This window comes from Echinops telfairi, unplaced genomic scaffold (assembly GCF_000313985.2).
Source record: "Echinops telfairi isolate 266 unplaced genomic scaffold, ASM31398v2 ScPeMD7_4048;HRSCAF=4782, whole genome shotgun sequence".
Classification (NCBI taxonomy): Eukaryota; Metazoa; Chordata; class Mammalia; order Afrosoricida; family Tenrecidae; genus Echinops; species Echinops telfairi.
Genome location: NW_022107947.1, coordinates 2,419,108 through 2,433,639, shown reverse-complemented (window position 1 = coordinate 2,433,639; position 14,532 = coordinate 2,419,108). Strand labels below are relative to the sequence as shown.

Sequence of the window (14,532 nt, the reverse complement as noted above, 5' to 3'; positions counted from 1 at the left end):
CAGGTGCGCGCTGAGCTCCTGAAGTTAGACTGTGGTCCTTCACCCTGTGGTGGTAATTACCCCTCTGGTCTCCTTTGCAAACCTCTGGGATGGGGACTATGGCAAAAATACCTTTAAACTTGATACCCCAAAGCTCCCTGCCCTCTTCTTCACGCCCCCCTTTTCCTCTCTTGGCAGTGATGGCATCTCGGGCCCCCCGGAAGGTGCTGGGCTCCTCTACCTCTTCCAGTAACATCACATCGTCTTCATCTCGGAAAGGTAAAATGCATCTGTGCAAGCTCCTAGTTGAAAAGGAATCACCCCCCAATCAAGCCCAATACCAATGTCCTTTGGACCCACAAACCCACCCCTTCCATCCCTGGGAATTTGTCTGGGGATTCTCATGCCGAAATTTCTTCTTTGCCCTTTGAGGGGAAAAGAAGAGGGGGCTTGGCCTTTAGGCAGGCTGGAGTAGAAGTGGGGTCTCATGGAAAAGAATCACAAGTCTTAGGGTTAGGGTTGAGCTCAGCTTAATGTCAAACCATTTCATCTTTTTCAGCTTAATGTTTTGTTTTGTCCTTAAATCGACCGATGAGGTTTTCCTTATAAGACACTATTTAAGCTCCCCTCCACCCCGCAACTCCCCTGCCCCTCCTCAAAGTAGATTAGGAATTAGCACCAAGGTCGCCAGCGCTCACCATTACTTTGTCCTCTTTGTGTAACCCCCCCCCTTGTTTCTGCGTGTTTTCCTTCTTTTGTTCTTTTATTCCATGCTCTCTTCTTTCCATCCTTTTAAAATTTTCTCAACTATAGTGTAAGTGTGTGCTTTCTAACTTTGCAGTTTCTGTTCTGCCTTGGAGAGGGGAGAGTAGGACAGAAAATCAGGATAGGAAATTAGTTGCAGCATGTTCCTTTTGTATGTGGAGAGGAGCAGAAAATACTGTGCTATCTAGTACTTTGTGCCTTTCAGTAGAAAGTTGAACTTCAGGTGGAGAGATGGATTGCACAAGACCATTTAGAGCTGTGTTAAAATTTGGTTGGTTTTTAAGTTAACTCGAATGTCACCTTATTTTAAACATTTCCTTAGAAAATACTTGATATTTCAGTTTCTTTAGATAAAAAAGGAGTGCTGATGGCCTAAGTGGTTATACTTATGCAAGGTTAGCAGCTTGCAGGAGAAAATTGACAGTCTCTGGAGCTCACAGGCACAGTTCTATGAGTTTGCTTTGAGTTTAGGTAAAAGATAACAGAAATAAAAAATTTTGAAAGAAGATTACATTATGGTCTTGAGACTACCGCATGCTGTGTGCCAGGAATGGTTAAGTGCTCAACCACGATGCCAAAGGTTGGCAGTTTGAACCCACCCAGATTGAACCCACCCTCCTGAATGTCACAAGCTTGAAAACACGGCGGAGCAGCTTTGCTCTGCGCATATGAGCGCACTGAAAGGTAACGAAGAACAACAAATAAGCTGACTAAAATTCTGTTAGGTCCACGTTCAGTCACTGGTTGACTCATCAGAACCAATTGAATAGGACTGGCCTTCATGAATATGCATTTCACTTAATTTTATATGCCTCAGGATCCCTTTTAGACATTTTACATGTTAATTTTAGTCTCAATGAATAACTATTTGAAATTGGCAATATTGTCCCATTTTAAAGATGAAATTTCAGTCCAGGTTACATAACTCGGTCTCCTAACTAAATCAGAAGATTGGGATTCAAAAAAATAAAAAGATTGGATTCAAATCTGAATTTTCGGATGCTGGCATATACTCTCTAATGGGGCAATTACTGGCTTAAATTTCCTCCAGGAAAGCTATGAACCAAAGGATCACTTTTTTAAAGGCCATTTATGCATTTTGAAAAGTACATGCATTATAACCACATACAGAATATATGAAAGTAACTTTTGTCAGCTTCCTATAACAGTTGCAGGCTGAGGTAGTTTATTGTGCCAACCTGGCCAATAAACACATGTAAGGTTAATTGCAAGGGTGGGGGCGGGATAAATGGCTTGGTGAGCCTCACCTTTCTAGTTCTTGGGTCTCTTGCTTTCTGATGGTCAGAACAGGGTGCAGCTGCCTTAGCCAGTTCCCTGCTTCAGCTGGCAAGGCTCACTTCCTGCAAGACATCCCTGAGGAGAAGCCACATGGAACTACCCCGATGCAGCCCTGCGTGCTGGAGTAGCCATGTGGAAGCCCCTGCCAGCGCTGAGATGCTTACACATTCACTGACTCAGCTTTCCTCCTGCAGTCAGCATCATTGCGTCTTTTTTGTGAGATGGAGGAGGACTTTATGGATTGGTGTTGGACATATGGGTTAATGTTGGACTTGTGGGCTTGGGCAGCACTGTTTTGGGATGTTTTCTTGATGTGCACTTAACCTTTATATAAAACTCTTATACGTGAGTTTCTGTGGATTTCTTTCTCTAAAGTACCCAGGCTAACACACAGGCATAGATGTTTAAAGCATAGATCCTTCTCTTACTTCCAGTCATTACTGACTCATAGTGACCCTATAGGACAGAGAAGAACTGCCCTTGAAAGTTTCTCAGACTGTAACTCCACAGGAGTAGAAAGCCCCATTTTTCTTCCAAACTGCTGACCTTTCGGATCGCAGTCCAGTGGGTAATCACGAGGCCACCAGTACTCCTAAAGCATAGATACGCTAGTGATTCAATGATTTGCCCCTATTGGTTTTTCTTTTCCTTTTTCCCCTGAAGGAGCAAGAATTTTCCTTTTATATTACTCTTAAAAAACAATCAGGAATTAGGCTTACTTTATGAGTTGGAAAAAGGGAACCAGATTCTTTGTGGAAACTTTCACATTGCTGTTTTGCCTCTTATATATGCTATAACCAAATGACCTTATTAACTAACAATGTGATAGTCTATAGTACAGTGGTTCTCAACCGTCCTAATGCCATGACGCTTTCATACAGTGCCTCATGTTGGAGTGACCCCAACTATAAAATTATTTCCATTGCTACTTCATAACTAATTTTGCTACTGTTATGAATCAGGCGACCCCTGTGAAAGAGTTGTTTGACCCCCAAAGGGGTTGTGACCCACATGTTGAGAAGCACTGCTATAGTACATGGTGCCACCTTTACATTTGGAGAAATTGGATGAAACTTTAGTATTAGAATTAGTATTGAAATAGCTTCTTGTGAAAAAACGAAAAAATGTTTTACAGTTGTGTTCTTATTTAGTTATATTTATTTATGTTTTACAGCTGAAAATAAGTATGCAGGGGGGAATCCAGTTTGTGTGCGCCCAACTCCCAAATGGCAAAAAGGAATTGGAGAATTCTTCAGTCTGTCCACTAAAGATTCAGAAAAAGAGAATCGGAGTCCTGAAGAACCAGGATGTAGTGGCTTAGGAAATTCAAAAAGAAAGTAAGGTTTTATTTTCTGGAATACTAAGAAAATACTTATATTTTGGAAAATAAGAACAAATGAATGTTAAGTGACTTTGAAGTTTCTCTCCAAGCTGATAAAATAATACAAACCAAAGATTGTTTTGAACTTGTAAGAAATGTTTTATTATAAATTACTCCCCAAATCTCTTACCAGTAAAAGATATTAATTTTACTTATTTACTCAGATTATATCAGTTCCCATTCAGATTATATAAGTTCTACACTGTAAGTGCTAACTTCCTATCTTTATTCTTTTTCTTTTTTAATCATTTTATTAGGGGCTCATACAACTCATCACAATCCACACATACATCAATTGTGTAAAGCACATTTGTACATTCATTGCCCTCATCATTCTCAAAACATTTGCTCTCCACTTAAGCCCCTGGCATCAGCTTCTCATTTTTCCTCCTCCCTTCCCGCTTGATAATTTATAAATTGTTAATTTATAAATTGTTTTGTCATATTTTACACTGTCCAACATCTCCCTTCACCCACTTTTCTGTTGTCCATCCCCCAGGGAGGAGGTTATAAGTAGATTCTTGTAATCGGTTCCCCTTTTCCACCCCATCCTCCCTCCATTATTCTTTAATTTTCACCATCTACTTTTAATATTTTTTTATTTTTTAACAAAAAAGCAAAACTATTTTCACTCTGGTTATTCTAATTTGAATTCTATCAACTCTTACCTCTCCAAAAATTATTAATTCAACTACTACAAGAAATGTATAACCAATGAAGAAAGATTGGAAAATACGGAAATTCCATCATCTATGAACAACCAAGATGTGTTTTCTTTCCAACTTTTTTATAACATACAAGAATACTGGAGAGCCCCCCCCCCCATTCCCTCCTTGCCAGCCCCTCTGCCATGGCCTGGATCTCGGGGAATGGTGGGGACATTTTGAAGCAGGGGGAGCAGAAGTGTGTGTCTGGGTCTGGTTACTGTCCTCGCTAGGGTGACTGTTCTAGAGTGGCCTCAGGATAGGCGGGGGCCACACCATCTCTGCACCCCAGTGAAGGTGACCCATGCAGTCTCGGCTGCGGAGAGGGTGGCGCTGTGTGATGCTTAGGCATCTCCCCATCCCAAAGGCAGCCTGATGGGAGCAGGCGGGGTTCCTTGCTCTGCCCTCCCATAGGGAGGGAAGCCATGCTAAGACGTCAACCTCAGGGACTTGGGTTGGGTTCTTTTGATCCTGAGAGCTGTTCTGAGAGCAGAGGACAACATGGGCCATTGTCAATAACCAATTCTGAATCTCAAAAAAAAAAAAAGAGTACTGGAGAACAACATAAGGTGGGGATAAAAGTATACACACAGACAGAGTTCAGTGTATAAGTCTTTACTAAATCATGTTTTTAAGGTTTTTTTTATCATTTTATTAGGGCTCATACAACTCTTATCAAAATCCATACATACATCAATTGTATAAAGCACATTTGTACATTCATTGCCCTCATCATTCTCAAAACATTTGCTCTCTACTTAAGCCCCAGGCATCAGCTCATTTTTTACCCCTCCCTCCCCGTCCCCTCTCCCTCATAAACACTTGATAATTTATAAATTATTATTTGTCACTGTCTTACACTGTTCAACGTCTCCCTTCACCCACTTTTCTGTTGTTCGTCCCCTGGGGAGGAGGTTATATGTAGATCCTTGTAATCGGTTCCCCCTTTCCACCCAACCCTCCTGGTATAGCCACTCTTACCACTGGTCCTGAAAGAATCATCCACCCTGGGTTCCCTGGGTTTCCAGTTCCTATCTGTACCAGTGTACATCATCTGGTCTAGCCGGATTTGTAGGGTAGAATTGGGATCATGATAGTTGGTGGGCAGGGTGGGGGGGCAGGGAATGGAAGCATTTAGGAACTATAGGAAAGTTGTATGTTCCATCATTGCTACACTGCACCCTGACTGGCTCTTAACCCCGCGACCCTTCTGTAAGGGGATGTTCAACTGCCTACAGATGGGCTTTGGGACTCCACTCCACACTCCTCCTTATTCACAATGATATGATTTTTTGTTCTGATGATGCCAGATACCTGAGCCCTTCGACACCTCGTGATTGCACAGGCTGGTGTGCTTCTTCCATGTGGTCTTTGTTGCTTCTGAGCTAGATGGACGCTTGTTTACCTCATGTTTTAATGACAGGAAAATGCTCATGATAAATGTTAAGCAAAAACCCTGGATATATTGTGTTAAAGACATTAATATGTCTTGTGTACAAAATAGAGCAAATATTAATAATGATTATCTCTGGGTAAAAGAATATCTTCATGCTCAATCATCACTTTAAAGAATCCCAGAGGGTGGGAGGAAAGACAATAGAAACCTATTACATATTTTAAAATAATTAGATGTGTAAATAATGATGTCTAGCTTCTCTAAACAGCTTGTAAATGTTTTGTTTTAAAAGCAGAGTACTTGAGGGAGGTGTTGGTGGGCATACTAGGGGGTACCCCCCCAAACTGGAATTTTTTTACTCCCAAAGCTATGTATTTAGTTTTTTTTTACTAAACCACCTATTACCTTCAAAGTACTCTCCATTACACTTAATACATTTGTCAAATCTGTGATTTCGTCCTTGGAAACATTTTTTCAAACTGATCTGTTTGGATGGCTGACAGCACCTTCCTCGTTTTTTTCTTCACCTCTTCTATGTCATCAAATCGCTGTCCTTTCACGTTCCTCTTCATTCTCGGAAACAAAAAGAAGTCACAAGGAGCGAGGTTAGGTGAGTAAGGTGTGTGGGGCAAGAGAGGCACGCTGTTTTTGCCAAAAGTGGTGCACTGAGAAGGCTGTGTGAGCAGGTGCATTGTTGTGGTGGAAAAACCAGTCCCCTGTCTGCCACATGATCGGGGACATGGACTTATCAGAAGCCACCTCAGGGATGATCCAGAGAGATTTCAGCATCCACTGCCAGCAACTCCGACCATGGAAGGGCCTAGAGGAAGATGGGGCTGTGGTTACAAAGCAGTGAGCTGGTGGACTGGTTGAACCTGGGCTCGCAAGGCAGTGCCTTCACAGCCTGAAAGGGCCAGCTGCTCTCCACTGTCCCCACTGTCCCCCATTCGCCAGGACCAGCTCCCTCTGTCACCACCACTCAGCCCACACCCACACTTACCACCCTGCCAAGAACCTTTCACCCAAAGTAGATGTTGAGCCATTGATTTCTGTGTCTTTTCTGTATCTTAAGCTTGCTCACAAGGCATTGGAACAAATCCTTCCTGTACCAAAGTGCCAGACCACCTGTGAGGTGTATGACCAAGGAAAGCATTAAAGTTCATTGTGCACTGCCCCCCAAAAAAGAAAAGAAAGAAAAGGAAATGACTGAAAGAGTACACATATGAAATGTTTATTCATATAAATGTTTAGAAAATAATGATGGCAACATATATACAATTATGTTTGATACAACAGATGTATGGCTTGTTATAAGAGCTGTAAGAGCCCCCAATAAAATGATATTTTATTTAAAACAAAGTTTAAAAATAAGTTAATACTGTTCTATAAGGTCATTGGTAAATGGTTTCTAAGTGACTACTATCCATATTGAAAGATATGAAAGGAAGAGTCCTTGTTGCTACATCACCATTATGATTTGAAATTGAAGTTGCTGTAAAATTAGTAATCAAATAGGTACAGTTTTAGATAGAATTATTTTAATAGACTTGCTTTTATGATCTGAAGTCTCTTCTAGTTTCCTTTCATAGCCTAGACTCTAGAACAACAGTCTTCCTTGTTCTTTCTCTTTCTAATTAAGAGGTTGGGTGGTGTGGTAAGCTAAGCTTTGGTCTGCCAACATTTCAAACCCACCAGTCATTCAATGGGAGACAGAAGAGGTGGTCAGCTTTTGTAGGTTTGCAACCTTGGAAACCCATGGGAGCAGTTCTGTTCAATCTGTAGGGTCACTATGAGACAGGATCAACTCAATGCTAGTGGATTTAGTTTGGGGTGTGGAATAGTCAACATTGGCTCTCAGCTGTGTTTCAATCCTGTTAAATTATTTGTGATTTATAGTTGGAAACTAAAATGCCAGTACAATCAAATTTGATTATAAGACTAGACTAGAGAGAGATCACACCTACCGTATATACTCAAGTATAAGCTGACCCGAATATCAGCTGAGGCACCTAATTTTACCACAAAAACGGCATTAAAAATGTGCTGAAAAACTCGGCTTATACATGAGTATATACAGTATTTTCCTAAAGAAATTTGAACACAATGGATGTATTAAATGTTTATTTTTCTTTACAAACCCCAGAAATCCCTTTAGCACCTTAGTTTCCTAGGTTATACTATGCAACTTATATGTTTGTGCATGTTATTGTGTGACAGTATAGTATTTCTTAATTGAAATTTTCCCTAAAAAATGTAAATTGAGTACACAATGGATTTGGTATAAATTTGGTATACATCTTTAATTCAAGGTATTATAAAATCTATGACATAATAGTATTCTTCTAAAACTTGGTAGGCAACTGAGTTTTACATTATTCTATCAGAACCTTTGCTTAGATCTGTCTGTTGTGTTACCTCTTGATAAAAATAGTGAATAAGTTTATTGAAGGACTTCTGCTATAAACCCCGAACTCATAGTCTGAAACATGGTTACTTCTGGACCTTATTTTTCTCCCAAAGGCAGGGTAAATGCTCATTAGTTGTCTGGGGAAAATCAGAATCTAGAAAGTCTACCTTAATTAACTATGATGCCTAAAATCAATCAATCCTTTGCAAAAAGCAAGTTTGGATCATGATAGTTCATTTGTTAACTTGATTTACTTTCCAAGTAAATGCACTGAGGAGCTCTCTGGAATTTAATAATAGGTAAATAATATAAGATTATTATCAAGTCTGAAAACCTGCCTTTAAGTTTCTTTCATGAGCTAGCTGTATGACCATTCAGGCTCACTAGATCTAATTTGAAAAATAAGGATATTATAATAGTGCACACAGAACTTCTCCAACTCTTAAAAAAGAATCTGGTTTATGATTGCCATGTTTGAACACAATTGGTGCATTAGATGTTGTGTTTCTTTTTCTTTGCAAACCCCAGAAACCCCTTCAGCACCTTAGTTTCCTAGGTTATACTATGCAAGTTATATGTTTATGCATGTGTGTGACACTGTGACATAACTTAATTGAAATTTTCCCTAAAAAATGAATATTGAGTACAAAATGGATTTGGTATAAATTGTCTTCTTTAAAAAAAATTTTTTTTAATTGTCTTCTGGCCTATGACTGCCATATTATAATTTTAAATAATTTTATGGGTTTTCTAATCAGGTAATACATTTATATTATTCAGAAGGGAATAAAACTTCATTGCATTAGTATTTGAAATTGGTAAGCTCTGTCAATGAATGGAGTTTAATTTTCATTTCTAATGACTTGACCAGTTAATTTCTATTCATAAAGATTTTCAATTATGTTTCTTTGGTTATTGATACTTGGATGACTTCTGAAGTTCTCTATTCTTTCCACAGAACTCATCCTTTGCAACCTGATCACACAGATGATGAAAAAGAATAGACCTTAAATCACCTTTGGCAATTTCTCCTGTTTCTTGGGTACTCTTCCGGTGTAAATTTGCAGAAATAATATGTGCTTCAATTAGGTTTGTCGAATAGGCATTTGCTTAAAAATTAGGCTTAAATTTATTTAACATAAAGTAGTTATGACATTGGAGTGTTTGTAAGATTAACATATGACTACTTAGCTTAGTATTCTATATAATGTAGTATTTAGTTTCATCCCTTTACTTATTAAGCTTTTTTTAAAAAAAATTTTTGTTATTTTTTATTATTAAGCTTCTTGTACTTACTAAATAATTGCGTGGTGTTCTAATTACAAATCTACTGTATTTGAGATCTGCTTAGCTATTTGTATGAGCATTTTTATTGGCATGGTGCCAAGTTGTTGTTCCTCTTACTGGCTTTAAAAAGCAGTTAGCATAGGATCAGGAAGACAGATTCCATAGACTACCTTGAGAAGAATTGTCCTTGGATATATATTTGGTTTACTGTCATAAAATACTACCCTTTCGGCCATTGGAAATAAATCAATAAAGCATGAATGATAAATTATGCCATAAACCTAGCAGTATGTCTAAAGTCCTCACAACCATCATTCTATTTTTCAAGATAATCAAGGGTGTAATTGAAGAAGTGGTTGTAATATTACTCAGTGGCTGATATGCTTGTTTCTTCATCAGACCTTTTGTTCGCTGATATCTTGTTATTAAAAGTAACTTTCTAACACGCATACTGAAATTTGTCTATAATAAAACAAATACTTATTTTCTTATTATATTATCTATTTATGTGCTTCTTATCATGTCCTATCAGATATTTCTTTTTTTAATCATTTTTTTTGGGGGGGTCATACAACTCTTAGCACAATCCACACATACATCAATTGAATAAAGCACATTTGTACATTCGTTACCCTCATCATTCTCAAAACATTTGCTCTCCAAGTAAGCCCGTGGCATCAGCTCATTTTCCCCCTCCCTCCCCACTGCCCATTCCCTCATGAACCCTTGATAATTTATAAATTATTTTGTCATATCTTACACTGTCCGATGTCTTCCTTCACCCACTTTTCTATTGTCTGTCCCCAGGGAGGAGTTTATATGTAGATCCTGGTAATCGATTCCTCTTCTCTACCCCACCCTCCCTCCACCCTCCTGGTATCACCACTCTCACCACTGGTCCTGAAGGGATTATCCGTCCTGGATTCCCTGTGTTTCCAGTTCCTATCTGTACCAGTGTACATCCTCTGGTCTAGCCAGACTTGCAAGGTGGAATTGGGATCATGACAATGGAGGTGGTGTTGGGGTGGAGGAAGTATTTAGGAACTAGTAAAGTTGTATGTTTCATCTTTGCTACCCTGCACCGACTGGCTTGTCTCCTCCCCGCGACCCTGGGGATGTCCAATTGCCTACAGATGGGCTTTGGGTCTCCACTCCGTACTCCCCACCTCATTCACTATGGTAAGATTTTTTGTTCTGATGATGCCTGATACCTGATCGCTTCTACACCTTGTGATCGCACAGGCTGGTGTGCTTCTTCCATGTGGGCTTTGTTGCTTCTGAGCTAGATGGCCGCTTGTTTACCTTCAAGTCTTTTAAGACCCTAGACACTATATCTTTTGATAGCCAGGCACCATCAGCTTTCTTCACCACCTTATCAGATATTTCTATTTTATTCCTTACAAATGCAAATCTCATTGTTCTGATTTTATCAACTTCCAAACTGAGTTTTAATGATTGTAGATTTTCTTTTTGGCTTTTTTTGTTGGAGTGTTGCTACTGAATTGGAAGGAGAAAGCTTTTTTTCTTATGTACTTTGATAATTTTAGGTGTCTTGGTTTTTTAAAAATCATTTTATTGGGGGGCTCATGCAGCTTTTAATCATTTTATTGGGGGACACATGCATACATTGTGTCAAGCACATTTGTACATTTGTTGCCATCATCATTTTCAAAACATTTTCTTTCTACTTGATTGATATTGATAGATTTTTCTCTTTTTTTCCATAACTGTATATATTTTAAATCATTTTATTAGGGGCTCATACAACTCTGATCATAATCCATACATACATCAAATGTGTAAAGCACATTTGTACATTTATTGCCCTCATCATTCTCAAAACATTTGCTCTCCACTTAAGCCCCTGGCATCGGCTCATCATTTTTCCCCCTCCCTCCCCGCTGCCCACTCTCTCATGAACCCTTGATAATTTATAAATTATTTTGTCATATATTGCACTGTACGATGTCTCCCTTCACCCACTTTTCTGTTGTCCCTCCCCCAGGGAGGAGGGTATATGTACATCCTTGTAATCGGTTCCCCCTTTCCACCCACCCTCCTGGTATCGTCACTCACACCACTGGTCCTGAAGGGATCATCCGCCCTGGATTCCCTGTGTTTCCAGTTCCTATCTGTACCAGTGTACATCCTCTGGTCTAGCCAGATTTATATGGTAGACTTGGGATCATGATAGTGGGTGGGGAGGAAGCATTTAGGAACTAGAGGAAAGTTGTATGTTTCATCTTTGCTACATACCCTGCGACCCTTCTATGAGGGTATGTCCAATTGCCTACAGATGGGCTTTGGGTCTCCACTCTTCACTCCCCCTCATTCACAATGATATGATTTTTTGTTCTGACACCTTGTGATTGCACGGGTTGGTGTGCTTCTTCCATGTGAACTTTGTTGCTTCCGAACTAGATGGCTGCTTGTTTACCTTTAAGCCTTTAAGACCCCAGATGCTATATCTTTTGAGAGCCAGGTACCATCAGTTTTCTTCACCATATTTGCTTATTCACCTGCTTTGTCTTCAGCGATCATGTTGGGATGGTGAGCATCATGGAATGCCAGTTTAATAGAACAAAATATTCTTGCATTGAGGGAGTACTTGAGTGGAGGTCCAATGTCCATCTGCTACCTTAATACTAAATCTATACATATATGCAATAGATCTATTTCCACATCCTCATATATATTTATATATGTACATGCCTGTATTTAGATCTCTATAATTACCAATTAGGTGCCTTATTAAGGAGTAGCTCAAACGAAATCTATAAAAGTCAAGTTTTTATAGGTCTGTCTGAAACCTGACTTGTTATTTTTCATTTGGGGAGACAAAGACTTTAAGGCCATGTGCTCAATGATGTCTAACATTGTTGTTGTAGAATAACTTTTAGCCCTTTCAAATGTGCAGTTTCCACCCTCTCTCATATTTATTAGGGAGGAGTCCTATATAAAAATGTTTACTTTTCAAAGCTTTCTTAAAGTGTAGCCTGGTAACTTAGATTCTATTAACATAAGTGAGGAACAGCACAGACTCTAGTTCTACTGGGGAAAAAAAGTTTATCCATTAAAGAGTCAACTAAATAAATTTTATAATTTTGTAATTCCCCTAAGTTGATTTAGTTTCCCTCTTTGAATGAATTATTGAAATGATTAAAGCTAGTGTTAAATTCCTGACTAAACAATGATTAAAGCTATTGCAGAGTTTTGGAATGCTACAATATTACGTGGCTTTTATGTTTATGTAGTTTCTTGAAGAACAAATATAAAGGAAAATTCTAGAGAATGTTCAAAGAGTTACTTAAAAGGAAATAAATATTTAAAATTTTAATTATACGGAACCTTTCCTTCATATATACCTCCTACAGATCTATGGCGCTTAGAATTCTATGGTTTACTCACGTTTGAAAAACACTTGACAGTTTAGTTAGGATGAGGTCTAGCCAACATTATTATAAATGGTTCCTTTATCTTTAAGAATCACATCTAGGCCATGGGTGATGTCCTCATCGAATTAAAACTGGGAAGAATTTTAGATAGAAATCATCTTGTTCAACCCAAGCCAGTTACTGTTATTTATGAGATGGTCCAGAGTCCTGGTGTTCAGTGGGGAGAAAGAGGAGGCTTTCTTGTTCCATAAATAGAGTCTCAGAAACTCACAGGGGCAGTTCTATCATGCCCAAGAGGATGGCTATGAGTCGGAATCGACTTGATGGCAGTGAGTCTGTGTGTGCACGCGCAGTGGTTAGGGCACTCTGCCAACTGAAAGGCCAGTGGGTATTTCAAACACACCGGCTCTACTGAGGCTAAGCTCATTTCTGTAAACTATGAGGCAGTTTGACCCTATCTGACGGTGTTGCCAGGAGTGGTCATTGATTTCACAGCAGAGGGTTTAGGTCTATAATTTGGCAACTCTAATTGTAAAAAAATACCATGAGCTGAAATTTTATATGTTTTGTAACTCCCCTTCTAGTCTTATCTAGTTTTATCCTTGAAAACCAAACCCATGACCATGAAGTTCATTCTGACTCATAGTGACGCTATATACACTTTCTAAGGCTGTACATTTTAATGAAATAACATAGAATGATTTTTTTCTATGTGACAATCTTCAAATACAATTTAAAAGTAGCTTTTATATTATCATTTTATTTCTCAGGCTAAAAATTCTATTTAAGTCACATAGTTTTCAGATGTAATGGTATTCTAATTGAGTTTTTCTGAGTCCCTTATGTAAAAGCTTATGTCTTTTCATGTTTAATGTTTAGGCACATAATGTAAAGTTGAGTTAATTTTTTTTATTAATTAACTGTTGGACTCTTGTTTGGTTATCTTATATTTGGAGATGCCAATGGAATGTTAGGAATATCTAAACAACAGAATGTTGTGTTTCTGACAAAATACTTGTTGGATATGCTAATTTTTCCTTAAATGATAACAGAGGACAATAAAAAATGGGGGGAAGGGAAAGGCACCTTTCAAGAGATCTGAGACCACTGTCTAAATGGTGGTTTATATAGGATTTGGGGGTTCCCAGTTAACAAAAACCCAAACTTGTTGCTGTCAGGTTGATTCCAACTCACAGAGACCGTATAGGACAGAGTAAAACTGCCCCATAAAGTTTCCAAGGCTGTAATTTTTATGGCTATAAATTTAATTTGTATTTCTTCTTGAAAAATGGCTGGTGAGTGAGAACTGCCAGCCTTTCTGTTAGTAACTTGACTACTTAACTTCCACTAGAACCATTTGCCCCTCTGGTATTGGCCACAAAATCCTAAAAATGCCGTTGAACCAAAACATCGAATTTCAGGTGAGGGTTGGGTTATTTTTAGAGGCCTCCAAGCAACTCATACATCAAGTGATATTTAAGAGCCAATCCAGTTAGTTATTCGAGCATCTACATTAAAATGATATATTTTTAGTCTTTTTATTTTTATTTATTTTAATCATTTTATTAGGGCTCATACAACTCATATCAGAATCCATACTTACATCAATTGTGTAAAGCACATTTGTACATTCATTGCCCTCATTATTCTGAAAACATTTGCTCTCCACCTAAGTCCCTGGAATCAGCTCATTTTTACCCTCGCTGTCCGGTCCCTGCTCCTTCATGAACCCTTGATAATTTATAAATTATTATTTTGTCTTGCCTGTCCGATGTCTCCCTTCACCCACTTTTCTGTTGTCCGTCCCCGAGAGAGGAGGTCACATGTAGATCCTTGTAATTGGTTCCCCCTTTCCAACCCACTCTCCCTCTACACTCCCAGTGTCACCACTCACACCACTGGTCCTGAAGGGATCATCC

General features: G+C 38.8%; 1 protein-coding gene across 2 annotated transcripts in view; it reads left to right on the top strand.

Moving 5' to 3' along the window:
* Positions 1–9,661, top strand: part of PCLAF (PCNA clamp associated factor) — a 9,884-nt gene extending 223 nt beyond the window's left edge. The window contains exons 2-5 of one of the 2 annotated variants that reach the window (XM_045294960.1): positions 176–258; positions 3,218–3,380; positions 6,113–6,134; positions 8,890–9,661. In XM_045294960.1, the coding sequence (XP_045150895.1) occupies positions 176–258; positions 3,218–3,380; positions 6,113–6,134 (268 nt within the window). In that variant the 3' untranslated portion in view covers positions 8,890–9,661. The remainder of the gene's footprint in view (positions 1–175; positions 259–3,217; positions 3,381–6,112; positions 6,135–8,889) is intronic. The other variant, XM_004716279.2, reaches the window with a different exon arrangement.
* The last annotated feature ends 4,871 nt before the right edge of the window (positions 9,662–14,532 follow it).